This window comes from Alexandromys fortis, unplaced genomic scaffold (genome assembly GCF_014885135.2).
Source record: "Alexandromys fortis isolate MF-2015 unplaced genomic scaffold, M_Fortis_MF-2015_v1.1 scaffold_174, whole genome shotgun sequence".
Taxonomy (NCBI): Eukaryota; Metazoa; Chordata; class Mammalia; order Rodentia; family Cricetidae; genus Alexandromys; species Alexandromys fortis.
In genome coordinates, this window is record NW_026068063.1 from 1,532,267 (window position 1) to 1,549,175 (window position 16,909).

General features: G+C 38.1%; 1 protein-coding gene across 8 annotated transcripts in view; it reads right to left on the minus strand.

The window, feature by feature from the left end:
• Positions 1–16,909, minus strand: part of Tanc2 (tetratricopeptide repeat, ankyrin repeat and coiled-coil containing 2) — a 313,979-nt gene that overhangs the window by 56,690 nt on the left and 240,380 nt on the right. For all 8 annotated transcript variants that reach the window (XM_050120340.1, XM_050120346.1, XM_050120345.1 and 5 more), the window contains 2 exons: positions 14,409–14,575; positions 10,719–11,326 (listed from right to left, as the gene is read on the minus strand). In XM_050120340.1, coding sequence (XP_049976297.1) covers positions 10,719–11,326; positions 14,409–14,575 — 775 coding nt within the window. The remainder of the gene's footprint in view (positions 1–10,718; positions 11,327–14,408; positions 14,576–16,909) is intronic.

The window sequence follows — 16,909 nt, forward strand, 5'->3', positions numbered from 1 at the left end:
GATCCCTTCATCTTTACCTTCGGTTTATCTCCTAAATATTTAGGAGTATTTCTGAAACGTCTGACATATACTCTGTTCACCACCCTCAGGCTACAAGTCTTAGCATTTCTTACCTAATTAGAATTCTAGTGTAGCCCCCTAACTAGAATCCCACCCTGCAGTCTCTCCCTTTTCAGCCTACCTTCTATGTGTTGCTTGTCAGAGCTGTCTTTCTCATTACCAGAGCTTACTGACCAGTTTCTTCTCCGCGAATAGTGATAAAGGTCCTCTGTAAAGTCTCAAAGATGCCATTCAAGGCTTTCTTCTTAGGGATAATATTTGCCATTCTTTATGACCAGGTTTATTGTTTTCTCATTACAGTTACTCCAACCCCCCAAAGACACAGCATATCTTCCTTCACACTCCTCCCTACTTCTGTTCTGCCAATATATATATATTAATGCTTACAAAGGCCTAATTTCTCCAATGGAATCCAAATCATTTTTCAAGGCAGAATTTGAATGCTACCCTTTCTAAAAAGCATTTCTTCTTTGCCTAGGTTCCTGCGACACATTATGCTATGATTTACTGTTGGTTGCTTGTCGGACTCCCCTTTATTAGAAGGTAACTGCTTTAGACCACAGGTATCTCTAGTTTCTCTAGTGGCTGGCCAGCTTTTACTGTAGAAGTTCCATAAATTCTCACTAATGAGGGACACTAAGCAGATGGGTATCAGGAAGAGCAACACGAAAACTTCCAGATGAATTTTCCACTTCACTTCTCAGTGCAGCCTTGAACTTGCAGATATTTCTGTTGCCATGCTGAAGATTATGAAATGAATGTAAATATGACTCAAATGCTGAGAACAGATTGACAACTTAATCCTTAATTTTCAATTTAAGAAATTGAATTTTAGCTGTGCTACCTTAAAGGTCTGCTCATTATTATCCATTCTCAGCAAAAATAATCCATGTGTTTGTGCAATAATCCTTTCTATTAACCTTAATCAGACAGTACTACTATGTATTTTCCCCATACGTATGTATGTATGCATGCATGCATGCATACATGTTTTTTCCCTCCCTCCCTTGAAAGAGTCTCATGTAGCTCAGGTTTGCCTCAAACTTGTTATTTAGCCAAGGATGTGCTTGAATTCTTTTTATTTTGTGTTTTGAGACAGGGTTTTATTGTGTAACAGCTCTCAATGTCCTGGAACTCGCTCTCTAGACCAGGCTGGCCTCAAATTTACAGAGATCCACCTGCATCTGCCTCCTGAGTGCTGGGATTAAAGGTGTGCACCACCACTGCCCATAAGCTTGAGCTCTTGATCTTCTTCACGCCTCCACCTTTTAAATGCTGGTATTACAGGTGTGTACAAATTTTATGTAGTGCTGGAGATCCAACCCAGGGCTTTGTGCTGGGCAAATACTCTGAACTGAGCCATATAATTTTTCACAACTTTTTCTTGGAAGCTGAGTTCAAAATGTTTTCTAGTTCCATTGGGCTGCTGTTTACAATCTGATGTATATATGTAAGAGCCCAACAAACTGGAACTAGAAGTAAAGTCTACTAAAGCTACATCCTCTTAGAAATAAGTAAAAGAGCATTTTTGGGAATAGTCAATTTGCATAGGAATTTAATGCTTTTTTTCTTTCTAGGGCTTTTCTGCTCTACAAATGCATCATTGCTCTAGAATGAACTCCTCTGAACCAGTGAGGTCCTCAGGCAGGTGGTGAGGTTTCATGAGGTAGAAGAGCTATGATTATACTGGATTGTCATAATTTGAAGTAACAGTAACCATAGAAAGGTTGTCAATTTCTCACACTCCTTCTGTGTCCCTTAACTCTTTTTTTTTATATGTTTAACATCGTACTTTACTTTGAATTATTGCTAGCTATGAATGAGTCTATTAAAAGCACTAAACGGTAAGTCCTTATTTCTTTCTTAGTTATATCCCTGGCAGTACTTAACTCTGCAACTCAAATACATCATTTAATAAGCACTTACTGATGCTTGCTGGATGCCGGAATGCATGTTTTCACTTATTCCTGGGGCATAAGCAGTAAGAGTTGGCAAAAAGATATTATCTGTGGAGCTGTGAAAGAGTATGCCCAAGATTCTTTGTGATGGGGTTAGAATTAGTAGTACTTACAATTTTTCAGTTATTAATTTATCATTAAAAATTTGCAGTGTGTTTACTGTGTGCCAATCAGTCTACTAGTCATTAGGAAGACAAAGATGAGACAGAAAAAGTTACTGACCTCATTGAAGCTACTCAAATTCTAAGGGAAAAGTAAATAAATAATTACCAACACCCAATAAGTTAATAAATTGTAATACACATTAGAAAGGAAATAAAAATAAAGACTCAGAATCCAGGAATGACTTAGTAAGGTGACAAACAGAAGCCCCTTTTAGGAAGTGAGGAATAAGCTGAAGTCTGAAGGGGCAATGGGGGGTCTCACTGTGTAATGAGACAGAGATTGTTCAGTGCAAGGTCTAGAAGTGGGAAAGAAACTTCTATAAGTGGAAGAAAACTGTACAACTTAGAGGCAAGCAGAAGCTATTTACACATACAGGGCTTTGTTCTGATAGTAAAAAAAAGGCACTGAAGGGTTTCTAGAAACAGTCATGTGGTATGAACTGTGTTTGAAAATAACTTCTCTGGTTGCTGCTGCTGAATAGACTGGTCGAGGGTAAGAAGAAAGATGAATCCACGTGGGAGACCAGGGTGTGGCCAGTGGGGATAAAAATAAATGGGTACTTACAAATCAATTTTGGGACTTAGAACCAATTAGATATGCTGATGGCTTCAGTAAATGAAAATCTCACAGCTGTGGGTTCTTATAGTTAAGAGGGTAGAAAGCTATTAGTGTTGATTTTGACTAAACGGAGTTTTAGCTGCTTTTGAAAGTCTCTGGAGACAGTGGAGTGAATTGCTCTGCTCACAAAAAAGAAAATGTGTTGTCAAGTCTCACTAAGCTGGCAATAACTCCTACTGATTGCTGTGCCATTAATCCTGGTTTGACAACCTCTGGGATTCTTTTGATTTGGTTAGTGTTATTATAGAGGCTTATTAGTAGGATAAATTAGCCTCACTCTGTATGCCTCCTTTGTGTGTGTGTGTTTGTGTAGGTGTGTAAGTGTTCATGGGGGTGCATTTATGTGTGTGTATGTGTGCATGCACACATATGGGGAGGCAAAGGTTCAACTTTGGGTTTAGTTCCTCTGGAGCAGTCATCTTTATTTTTTTGAGACAGGATCTCTCAGTGGGACCTGGAGTTTCCTGACCAGTGCAGGCTAGCTGGTCAGGGAGTTCCAGGAATCCATCCATCCATACTTTCCCAGGGCTGAGATTAAAAGTGTGTGTCATTACACCTGGCTTTTCTTTTATGTGGGTTCTGGGGATCAAGTTCAGGTCATCAAGCTTGAACAACAAGCACTTTACCAACTGAAGTCTTTCCATAACACTTCATGCTACTTTAAGCATTAAAAATGCCTTTGTTTGGGCATGGGTACATGCCTATAATTTCAGAATTTGGGAAATTGAGGCAGGAGAATTATGAGCTCAAGGGAAGCCCAGGCTATATAAGACTAAGTTAACAAACAAAGGAGGCCTTAATCACCTGTCTATGTCTTTACCATTTTTTACAGTTTTTAGATAAAGTTATTTTAAGCCATTCCCTTCAGAAAAGAGCAGACCTCCCAGGAATATCAACAGAACATGGCCTAACAAGTTACAATAAGACTAGGCATATGCCCTCTTATCAAGGCTGGATGAGGCAACCAGGTAGGAGGAAAAGGGTTCCCAAAACAGGCCAAAGAGTCAGAGACAGCCCTCGTTCCTACTGTTAGGAGTCCTACGAGAACAGCAAGCCACACAACCATAACATATATACAAAAGACCTAGGTCAGACCCATGGAGGCTTCCTGATTGTCTTTCCAGTCTCTCTGGGCCCCTATGAGCCCTGTTTAGTTGATTTTGTGGGCTTTATTCTTGTGGTGTCCTTGACTCCTCTAGGCCAGTATTTTCTATACAGACTATAACTACCTTTAAAATAAGCTATATATGCATATTTAAGAAGACAAAACAGGGTTACTCTCTAGAAGAATACAAGTCCCTTTTGGCATTTTGTATGCTGGCTCTTCTATAAAAGTTCCATAAATAGTAATGCCTGAGAATTTGTGCTGATCAAGTCATAAAGCAATATTTTCTGTATCTCATCGTAAGCAGAACTTTCTTTGTGTATATTGACTTAGCATATTTCTCATGGGTTTTTATGACAGTGGAACAGTACATGTAGTTTTCAGTTTAAACTGGGCTTTCAAAATTCTTATTATCAGCCTTTAAAAAACTTACTTTTTGATTTGGAACAGGAAGAATAAATGTTATGACCATCTTCTGGTGGTAAACAGTTTTTCTACTTTTAGACTTAGGGTCTTGCTGAGTAGCCCAGACTGGCCAACTCCTTCTGCTTCAGCCCCCTGAAGCTAGGATTATGGGTAAGAATTAACACATCACTCGAGAGCTGATTTACTTTTCTTCCTTCCTTCCTTACGATGGTGGGGAGCGAATCGAGGGCCTTATACTTGAAAAGTACTACTTCACATTTTAGTTGAGGCAAACACTACCATTCAGCTATCTCCCTAACCTCTTGTTAGACAGTTTAAAAGACAGAAGTACTTTGCTTATTTGACTAATGATTTATGTAGAAGAAAAAAACTTGTAAAACTGAAGAACATACTAGATTTTCATATTCTTCCTCATTTGTATCATATCACAAAAACATGACTTTGGGTCAGAAAAGTACTACTTTACATTACCTCAGTAATACTAAGGTCAAAGAAAACTCTCCCTGGAAAACACAATGTCTAAACCATGACATCAGAATATTGATTTCCTCCTCCATGACAGAAAAACCTTGGAAGTGAAAAAGACAGCAAGGAGCCAGTTTCTCATGGGTGGCAGGGTCACCTACAAAGAATCAGGTGTTAGTGGGGGATATATGGTGCATCAGAATGCCCAAGGGTTGGTTTAGTTCTAGGAATCTCTGTCTTCTTTCCACGTTTCATCAGCTTGCTGAGGTCTCTAAAGAAGCTTTTGGGAAACAGAACCTAATCCACACTTATGGATTTACTGTGAGACACTGCACTAACAATGAATTTGTGCTTCACTGAGAGTAAGATTAAATGTTATCCCACTTGGAGGTTCATATCTGGATTAGAAGAACAAACAAAATCCCACTAACAATAATTTGTCATTTTGTACATTGGCTATACAGAGCTTTGGCATAGATAATTTTCATTTTAGGGGAGATGCTCTCTTCTTATTTTTAAAAAAATTTATCTTAATTTCACGTGCTTTTGTGTTTTGCCTGCTGTATGTTCGTATGGAGGTGTCAGACCTTCTGAAACTGGAGTTCTAAGTAGTAATGAGCTGCCACGTGAGTGCTGGAAAGTGAACCCGGGTCCTTGTTAGAACAGGCACTGCTCTTAACTGCCGAGTCACCTCTCTAGACTTCTCTTCTTCCTTCTCAACCTTATACAAATGGCTTACCTGACACTCTGCTCCAAGAGCATCAAGTCTCTAAAAGATAATTCACTAAGCAAACATGTAATTCATGCCCATATACATCTTAAAACAAACAAAGAAAGAAACATCCCCCCCCCATTAATAAGCAATCAACTCTGTTCATGAGAAAGTCAGTTAAGTGGACAAGTATAGTAAAGGATCTGTGTAGTCTCCCTTCTGTTTACTCATTCTTAGTTTGAGGAAATCAGGTCAAAAATAACTTAAGCTTCTATATCGTGATTTCATAGTTTAGGTTGTTTCTGCTCTCCATTAATTATATGAGTTTCACAAGTTTACTATGCTTAATCCAAATACTTAAAAATAAAGACAAATAAGCCCAAATTTCTAATTTCTGTGTCAAAATAGTCCCCTCCCCCAGCAAAATGTTAAATCTCATAGCTGTTTTTAGGGGAGGTATCATGAAAATTGAAATAATGAAGAAAAGAAACAGAAATGTGTATGAAAATTTATTCAGGCTGAGCCCAATGTGGTACAGAAATGTTAAGCAGTAGTCAGATGGCACCACAAGGCTGGGAGCCCCCAGTTATCTACCAGCTTCAAGTTCCTACTGTAAGAGTCACTAATGGGCTGGAAAGGAAAAGCTAGTGCTTTTCTCAGCCACTTCACTTAAAATGCACAAGTTACCTCAAATGGGTTTTCTACCTACTTACTATTAGCATAATAGTGGGGATTAGTTTACTAGATTAGTGTGTTAATCTATACCTCAATCCCAAGGGAATAAAACAGGATAAATCAAATCCAGGCTCTGACACTGATGAACAGTGGGAAGCAGAAGCAGAGTAAGGCTACAAGGTCTAGGCCTACGAGTGCTCCCAGACATTCTCACCAAGACGCAAAACACCAAAGCTTTTGATGTCAGAACCAAGTTTTAACTGGGCATGGTAGTGCATGCTTGAGATACTGAGGCTGGAGGATTGCAGCCTGCTCTACATAGTGTGATCCTGTTACAAATCAAGTTCTGATGATATAAATGATTTCCAGCAACAGACTGCTTAATCCTCCCTACACAATTACTGAGCTAGGGAAAGAGACTGTTTATAACCCATTTCTTTCTATTAAAATTATGTGGGTGAACGTTAAATAGTTCTCTCCATTATGTCAAATCTCTGTCCAAATTCTGGGACAATAGGCATTCTGATATTTAAAATCAAGGAAGTTCAACATCAGCTCTGTGGCACTGACCTCCGCAACTGCTCTTCCTTACACCACCCCTGATCTTTTCTGTTTAGAAAGAAACCACTTCCTTAGGTAGTCTAGTACTTTTGATGAATATCAACTAATTTTTGACATCAGCAGAATGTTTTCCCTGTGTCTAATTCATTAATAGAGTCAACAAGTTCAGAGTGAACAGCTGTTTACAGTCCAGCATGAGAAGAAACAATGCTGTGTTGTCCCTGAGAGTTCTCTCTGGACATGCACATGCCAAATCCTGGCATAGCTGGTATGATTACAGGCACTGAGTCAGCCAATTCTGGCTTACTGAGGACACAGGGTACTCTAGACAGAATTGAAGAGAACATGGAAAACAGAAGGGAAAAGATGTATAAGAAATGGAAGCTGAAAGCCATAAAGACAAACAGAATGAAAAGTAGTTGTAGCCATTTTCTCTGAAAGGCTAGATGGGATTTTCCAGTTAGGTCTCAGTGAAATTCCACTTTGTTGGCCCTGGGATGAACACTGCATTAACAAGACTGGTGCTGTCCAATGCTGAGGAGGAGCTTGAATTTCAACTGAAGTGAAACGTAAGGGCGGTGTTTTTGATAATTCCTGGTACTCTGTTCTCTATTAAATAAAATATGATGGCCATTCAGCAGCTGCATTATTAAATCATCAAAGAACAGACCACCCAGCACCTGAAGCTGGAAGTGTCTGTACCAGTCTGCTGTTGCTCTCAGTTAATAAACAATACTGGGGAGCAGGCCCATATAGCTAAAACATGTTACATAAAAACTGTATTTTTGCCAGGCAATGGTGGTGCATGCCTTTACTTCCTGCACTTGGGAGGCAGAGGCAGGCAGATCTTTGTGAGTTTGAGTTCAGCCTGGTCTATAGAGCGAGTGCCAAGACAGGCTTCAAAGCTACACAGAGAAACCCTGTCTGGAAAAACAAAAGAAAACAAAGCAAAGAAAAGCAAAGCAAAACAAACAAATAAACAAACAAACAAAAAAACCCTCTATTTTTTCTTTTGTGAGCCCTTGAGGATTTCCTCCTTTGTAAGAAAGATATTCTTTCAGTGGTACTCTGTTAGTCTTGAACCTTACCTGCTTTCCAATTGTCTGATATATTTCAGGGTGGGAAAATAATCAGTCTGGAAGAGATTGTTTGGGAACTGGCCTCAAAGCATTTATTAAGTAAATCTGGACAAACACACACACACACACACAAGTAAATCTGGACAAACACACACACACACACACAAACTATACAGTTTTTAACTATATGCTTCAAGTGTCAGAAGCAATATCAGCAAGATTTGCAATAGTTTTCTTATCTGCCATTTCAGTTTCCAGGGTGTTAGTTAGCCAAGATCAACTAGAAATATTAAATAAAAAATACATCAATAAGAAATTTGTAAGTTAAATTATGTGTTTTCTGAGTATTGTGATGAAATCTCATACTACCCTACTTTGTTCTGTCTGGGACCTAAGCCATTTCTTTGTTTAACGTATCCATGCTGTAGATATTCTATATACAATTGTATAATAAGACATAACTACTAATCACTTAGTAGTCCTCTTAGCATACTGTTGTTGTGGCGCCTGTGCGAGGAAAGTCCACAAGTATCATATAGTAAATGTACAGCTGACAGATCTACTCAACAAATTTGTAGGAGTAATACTCCATATGGGTAAGTCAACTTGCAAAGCTTCCGGAACACCTGTCTTTTGGATTGTCACTGCCAATTCTGTAGAAATCTTGTGAAATCATGAGGTTTCTCCCTTCCATAATGGGATTCATCCCAAAATATCCCAGCAGTGTATAAATCATTCTTTAAACCTGACTTTTCCTGTACTGGCAACTGGATACCTTTAAGCATTCATTCAGCCAAACCTTTGTTTTCATAGTCAAATATACATAAGGCCAATCCCCCACAACTATTCTTATTGACAGGACTCATTGACAAGAAAGGAGCCCTAAGCAGGGGGCATTGGGCAGAGAGACAATATGTCTGCTCTAGCAGCAGACTCAGGAAGGTATAAACTTTTGGCCTTTTGCTCTATCCTAAGAAGCTATTAATACTCTGTATTTACTCTTTACCTTGGCTTCAATCAGCATAAAATCATAGTCCAGGAAATTAACTGTTTATGCCTTTACCCCTAGAGATACAGGAAAAAGGCTTGAGTTGTTAAACCAGCCCCAGATAAAGAAATTCTCTCCTGGGGCTGGCAGGTACCCTGCTGGAGCTGGAAGCAAAGTCTCCAAAGAAATTCTCTTTAATTCAGCTAGCTAGACTGATGCAAATCAAGCACTTTTTGCCTTCCTCCCAGGCCCGAGGGTTACTACTGCTTACTAGCACGATGCTCCCCGGAAAAGGAAGGAAGCAGAAGGGCAACAGCACTGTGTGTTTTCTACAATTAATCACAAACTCCTAGCTTAACTAGTCACACTTAAGAAATACAGTCAGTCCATGAAAACAACTTCTTAGAATTTTGTATTGATTCTTAATTAGTTTCACAGCCATTGCCCCTCTGAAAGGCAAGCCACCTCATGGCCAAGTCCAACCAGATTTTTTGATTCTGTGAAATGCATGCTTGGTACTATTGTTATCACCTTTGGAATTGCTGACTATGTATGTGTATATAAACTAGAAACCATGTGGGAAGGGTAGAACAAGGAGGAAAAGAGAAGAGGAACAGTAAGGAAGATCAAGGAAGCACTGGAGAGAGCATAGAAAGAATAAACAGGATATGATGAAAAAATTTATGTGAGTTAATTTATTTTGTTTACCCTCAGATCTAATTAGTCAGGTTTTTTGCTTGCTATAGCGAATCTTTCTGAACACTGAGAGGTTTAATGGGCTTGCCCCCAAAATAAACCTCAATACATGTGTATAAAATAAACTTTATTTTATGTAATAATGTCCCTAAAGTCAAAGTGTAGTATTGCTGATTGACAATTTGGATATGCCAAAGAGAATTTGTGAACTTGTGAAGTGTCTCTTTTAAGTGGAAAATATAAAGGCACAATAAGATCGCTTGAGAGACCACATTCATGTCACTTTTATTGCACCATACCACTTTGAGTCATTGTTTTTCACTTCTTACTGTGACTAATTTATAAATTAAACTCTATCATAGATATATGTGGACAATAAAAGCTATGAAGCATATGTGGTTGATCCTCTTTGCACTTTCAGGAATCTGTTGAAGGTCAGAAGACATAAGGCTGGGTGCTACCTTACAGTAAAATAGTTACATGAACATCATATAACACATTCAAGACACACAGATTTGGTTACTGTTTGCTTTAAAAAGCTGTGCCTCAAAATGCTAATAGCAGAAGGTGTTGCTCTTTACCTAGTCACAGGACTGTTATGAAACTCATGAAGTGTCTATTTCTACAAAGGCAGGGTAGGAAAAGGCACATTCTCAAAACTTTCTTTGAAATTGTACTAGTGGGTATTTTACTATAAGACCTTGCTTAATGCTTACCAATGGTAAGAGGAAGGAATTATTCCTGCATTTATGTGGGCCTAAGGTTTGGGATCATGTAAATGCTAGTTCTTACAGGACTCAACAGTTCCTCTTCTTTTCATGCAAGCATGCTTCATTATAAGTTTCTTGCTCTGGGAAAATATCATAAATTCTTTTCTGCCTGATTTAATATCACCATAAAAATCTGGAACTAGCTTTCTAATGAATCAGCATGAAGAACAAGCACAGTGTCTAAGGTCTGGTGAACAGCAGGGCCACAGGGGCAATAAAAACCCAGCAGGCTCAGAGCTTTAGCTTCTTTGGTGAGTCACAGCCTTAGGAATAGGTAGTACACTGCTAAACTCACTGCAGCTTGGCCTCAGAGAGAAGAGAAAAATCTTCTCTGTGGGAAGTGTTCAAATGAATACCAATTTCCACTTCCTTTAATATCCATGCTCTATGCATAAATTTAAAACAGGCTCAGAATTACTTAACACAAATCTATATCTTACCTGGGATCACAGAGAAATTTGGTTTTCTCTCCTTCTTCTCTCCAGATAAGCCATTCTCGAAAAGAGGGGTGCACAAACATTCGAGTCATGTCTCTGCGCTTGATTAGGAACATGGAGAGGTTCTCCATTCTTTGCTGAAAGTCTTCCCATTCTAGTGTGCCTTCAATGCTCCCAGCATTGATGGCCTGGAAGATATGTTCATCAGTAAGTGGGTGGAGAGAGGCCACTGCCACATTCAGGAGAGGCATCACCCGGTCAAAGGAAGACTGAGTTGGGAACTTCATATTGCACTGGAGTAAATAAACCTCAGAGAGTGAAACAGGAACCACTTTGTAGCTAGAGCTCTTTAGCACTAGGTAGCCTTTCTCTATGAGGTCAAATGTTAGTTTCAGGTATAGATAAGACCCTTGACTGAGGGTCTTGAGGTGAGAACTGAGTTTGCCAAATGTAGTATTGTCCATCTTGCCATTAAGTGAGATGTTATTCTGAATCTCTGAGCTGCTATGAATCCGGTGCAGGATGTAAGCCTGAAGGTCTTGGTCTATGGCTTCATTCTCTTCTAGTCGATCCAAAAAAATCCTATGGAAAGGCAGCAACTTGGTAATTTCCTAAAATAGATGGAGAGAGAGATAGAGAGAGATAGAAAGACCTTCGGTTTTCCCTAACTCTTATAGACTATGAGGTCCAGAATAAGTTCAAATTTCTGAGTGGCCAATGAGGAAAACAATATTAAGCATGATATTAGGATCAAATTGAAGAACATTTTATTCTCTTTATTCCATATACTCCGGCTTTACCGAAACCTTCCCACTCCACTAAAAAGGGTTATTGCTAAGATTATCAATAATCTTAACCTTGGCAAATCAAACACTTAGCTTTCAGCTCTCCTTGTCTCAGGGTCTCAGCAGTGCTTGACAGCTGACCACATCCACCCACAGCCTCCTCTTAGAACACATCCTTTTTCTTGTAACACTGACTAGTTTCACCTAGCCTCTTTTGCTATATCATTTTTATTTCTTAGCCCACCTCAGGCTACGGTCTCTACTAATTTTCCTTCCTTCTCCAGTCATTCTTACTCTCTAAAAGTTTAAATATGTCAATTTTGCCAGATATGTTAATTCCCTAAGTTTTCACTCTGTATCTTGGTATATGCAGAAATTTAGACTTTCATGTTTCACAGATAAACTTAATATGACTAAATAAAAATTATTAAAAGTGTAGACTTACTCACAAGACATTCCCCATGTCAACAAATTGCTGCTGCTGCCCCTGCCCCTAAACCCTTGGAGGCATCTGTGATCTTAGCTCCTGAACTCATGTACTCACCCAAACCCCAGGACTCATTCTGTTTTCTTGCTTATAGTCACACTTAGTTTGTGTTTTCTCTTTTTCAATTTTACTATGTAGTTTTTCTGGCCTTGAACTCTTGATTCTATTGCCTTAGCTTTCAAAATGATGACATCACAGGTATGAACTACCACACCTGGCTCATCAACTGTTTTTATTCTCCTTCGGGATTATTTCTCAAACCCATTATCTCACATGGTTTCTACCATTATCACTAGTTTAAGACCTCATCAACAATCACCTGTATTTCTGCGTATACTCTCCATCCTATTCTATAATTTATTATTTATACAACCAGAAGACAGATCTTTAAAAAGGTAGATCATATTTCACCACTTTCTAACGCTCCTTATAGGGGCTTCTCCCATCTACCTGAAATAATCATCATTTATATCTCTTTATACTATTTTATTTTCTTCGTAGTATTTGACATTACCCATAATATTACAATATGTTTAATTATATTTATTTTTGTGTTCCTTACTAAAAAAGTATTATGAAAGCAGAGACATTTCATGTTTTACTCATTACTGAATCTTCACTCATTAGGACAGTGTAGCAATACTCTAAATATCCAAGAAATGTCTATGGAAGCAATGAAAAATCACACATGATTTTAGGAAGCAAATAACTGTCAGTAAGTCTTCATTAAAGAGAGTGCAGGTCTCTATCGATGAAGAGACTGAAAATTGGACTTATGCACAAAATCTAGAATATGCACAGTACGCTGCCTATTCTTCGGTACAGTTGAAAAATTAAGGCTTTTCTGCTCTACCTACCTAGGCATTTAAAATTGCTTCTTAGATTATACATGGTATCATGTTAGAGCAGATATAAGGACAATATTGCTTATGCTTAAATATCAAGACTAGAGATCATAGCTAGGTGTGGTGTTACACATCTGTAAATTCAGTACTTGGGAGGATGAGGCAGAAGGATCACAAGTTTGAGGGCAGGCTGAGTTATACAGTGAAATGTTGTTAAAAAGCAAAACAAACACCAAACAGAAGATCATGTTCCTGGAGATCTCTCCTATTTATATTTGAACAACTAAGCTATTATTCAATAATTAGATTGCTATGATTTTAGCTGTAAAGATTATTATGTTGATCCAGATTCCATAATGCAAATGACCTACAGAGTAATAGTAAACATCTGTAAGATGACAGGACTAGAGGTATCAAGGACAGTAAATCTAATTTGCCAGTGTACAGGAATAATAGTAAAGGGCAGAGGAAAGGAAAAGGAGGAGGCTTACTGTGACTCCTCTGTGTATTAATAACTATTAAGTGGGATGTTACAAAATAGTAGTTTATACCTTCTTCTTGGGTTTTCAAGAACTCTATAAGCTCTTACTAGTTATCAAGAAGGTTTTTTTTTTTAAAGTAAGAAACACTGTTCTGGGGCTGTAGAGATGGCTCAGCAGTTAAGAGTACTGACTGCTCTCCCATAGGACCAGGGTTCAATTCCCAGCACTTAAATAGCAGCTAACATCTGTCTGTAACTCTAAGACCCAACACCCTCTCACAGACATATATGCAGGCAAAACACCAATGCATGAAACATAAAATAAAAATAAATTATTTACGAAAAATGCACTGTTCCAAACCACATATGAACACAAAAGAAAGGGAGCTACAATTTCTACTGTAACGCGGTAGCCAAGTATTTTTACAGGCTCAACTCCACATTCCTGATTCTTTCAGGCCATTAAGCTATTAGCAGTGAGTAGGGGAGATTAAATTTAAAGAAAATAAGACCTTATCTCTTGGTTGCAATAAATTTAATCTAAAACTTAGTATTTCCAATATTTGCCAGAGGAAGGCATATACAGAAGCAACTTTACATTCACAATACTAAACCAAACAAAAATGAGCTCAAGTAGAAGCGAGGGAAGAAGCAGAAAGTCCGAGCCTCTGTTGAAGACTGAACTCGATTATGTATAACATTAAATGATTTAACAATAGTATAAAATGGAATTCAAAGAGTGAGACAGTTTTTCTCTGCACCACTGCATCAGGACAAAATCTAAAAAAGTAGACTTTTTATGCTCTTCTTTCCTCCTTTAAGACTGATCTTGAACTCATAATCATCTTTCTTCTGCTTTTCCAGTGCTTGGATCACACTCTCAGTCCTTTAATGCTATTCTGAGGAACATTTAGGAAGCCTTATCCAGAGAAATGGCAATAGGAACTTGAGAGTCACATATAGAAAGAATGTTTTTAATCTAGACCATGTCTCTAAGGTTTAAGAAGAGCTAAGAGAACTAGGAACTGGAACTTTTTCAGTTTAAGTTCCCTACAAAGGAGATAATCTATGATTCAGAAGCAAACAAACACATACCTGTAAACTGGTCCTAACTGTTACAATTAGCTTGAGCCAAGAAGGAAAATTTCCAATCATTTTACTCAGAAATGATACAATTGTATCCCCATAATCCGGTTTGTGAAATTCTGCTTCATTTAATCCATCAATTAAAATGATGAAATCTTCATCTGGGATTTTTCTCTCTGAGATAAAAAAAAAAAAAACAAATTACTTCACAATTACCAAGTGGATAGGTAAGTTCTCATTGTGTCTGTGACCACATATAAGTCTGGGAAAAAAACGTATTAGAAAAGGTCTTCATGAGGCCCTGGATGACCAGGGTGCATAACTTATTATAAAGACATGCAATCATTCATTTGGTGAACTAACTTTGTTATTCATCAGGGCACAGATATATGAGCAATGCCTTTCTTTCTCCTTCCTTCCTTCCTTCCTTCCTTCCTTCCTTCCTTCCTTCCTTCCTTCCTTCCTTCCTTCCTTCCTTCCTTCCTTCCTTCCTTCCCTCCCTCTGTCTCTGTCTCTGTCTCTTTCTCTCTGTCTCTCTCTCTCTGTCTCTCTGTCTCTCTCTCTCTTTCTTTCTTTCTTTGAGACAGGGTTTCTCTGGTGTAATAGTTTTGGCTGTCCTGGAACTCACTCTAGAGACCAGGGTGGCCTCAAACTCAGAGATCCATTTGCCCCTGTCCCCCGAGTGTTGGGATTAAAGGCATGCACCACACCACCACCACCACCACCACCACCACCACCACCACCACCACCACCACCACCACCACCACCACCACCACCACCACCACTACCACCACCAGGCTTATGAGCATGTGTATTATACTTTCAGGAATACAATATTTTTATTGTGATACCCTTAAAGCTGGAGCTATGAGGACTTGCATATGGAAATCCATCATTTTCTCAAACATATAAGTTAAATAGACTGTGGTTGTTTCCATCATAGCTTAAAGAATTTGTGAATTCCTTAAAGACTGAGGTAGTATATAGAACTATATGTGAATGTATTCTGGGAAGAGAGGACAGAAGAATGAATAATGTATCTATAGAAAAGTATTTTTTTGAAAAACATTCCAAATGCTTCTTAAGTCTAGTTATCAAGAATTTGTACTGCATTTTCATTCTACAGTGTGATATGAATTAACATTTTTAAAAATTATACTTGTGATGTGTGTGTGTGTGGGGGGTCTATTTTGTGGGTCCCCAGAGGTTGAATTCAGGTTGGCAGGTTTGGAGGCAAGTGCTTTTTCACACCGAGGAGACATCTCACTGGCTCTGGATATTTTAATGGATGACAAACAATTAATTTGCTAATGAAATTAAATTTCATTTGCATAAATTTCCAGTCAAGTACATTACTCATTACATGAGTAAAACATGAGTATTTATCTTTTCTAAAGTAGGGACTAAATGGGCTGGCTACATAGCTGGACAGCTATGCCTACCATACAGAAGGTCTTGGATTGGATCTCTAGCACTTTGAAAAAGGAAGCATTTCTCCCTTAATCGGGATAATGATATTCTTTTAGATCCCTATGAGGTTTGCTGTCTGGTAACTCCCTTCTCCTCTTGGGAAGAGTTGCATAAGTCACCGAGGAATGCTGGACTGTGAGACGTCAACAAGGAAGCTCAACTCATGATAATACTTCTTTTTTTAATTAAAAACAAAAAAAATACAAAGAATTTCCTAATGTTATGGACATTTTAAAACAATGAAAGATATTGTCAAATAATTTCTTTTCCTTTGTCTAATGCGGTTTGCCATTTACACCCTTAAGAGAGTCTAAAGATTGTTAGACTGCTTGTTGAATGCAATTAGCCTTAAAAAGCTTCTTTATATTCATTTTTAGGCTTTTACAGAATATTAAAAGAATTTTTAAAAGTAAAAGGTGAGGACAAACAAAATTTCTACTTCATGTTTTGCCACTTAGGAACATTTAAAATATAAATATTATTTACTTTTTGGTCGTGAGCCTAGTCTTTAATGGCTGAGCCATGTCTGGACTGTCTGCAACTACTATTTATTATTAGAATTATTTCACAGAAAAATATTTTAATTAAAAACAAAGATACTAACTTCTTTTATACTTTTAAAATCCATATCTACTCCTACTCAAACCTAGATAGTTTCATTTTTCTTATTTTTCATGAACTAAGAAAAGACTTTAAGTTGTTTGATTCTTACAAGTCATTGCTCCAGCTGACAAGTCACTGGAAAGCTTCCCTAAGCCCTTTGACTCCTGTTTTAATCTCTGTAAACAACATTCGCTGCGTATTCCTCACTACCTCTGCTTACACATATCCTCAATAAACCTTTGGAGTCTTTCATAGTAGTCCCGTAGATACCTGGGATAAATAATGATTACAGACACTGCAGGAGAAGAGGAAGCAGCTAGAGCTGAAGTCACCCCACCACTCAGGAGTTATTAATATAGAACCACAGGGCATTGTTTTGTTCATCAGAATTGTCTTTCTTCATTTCATATTGGTGGTTAAAGTAAATGCCTATTGAG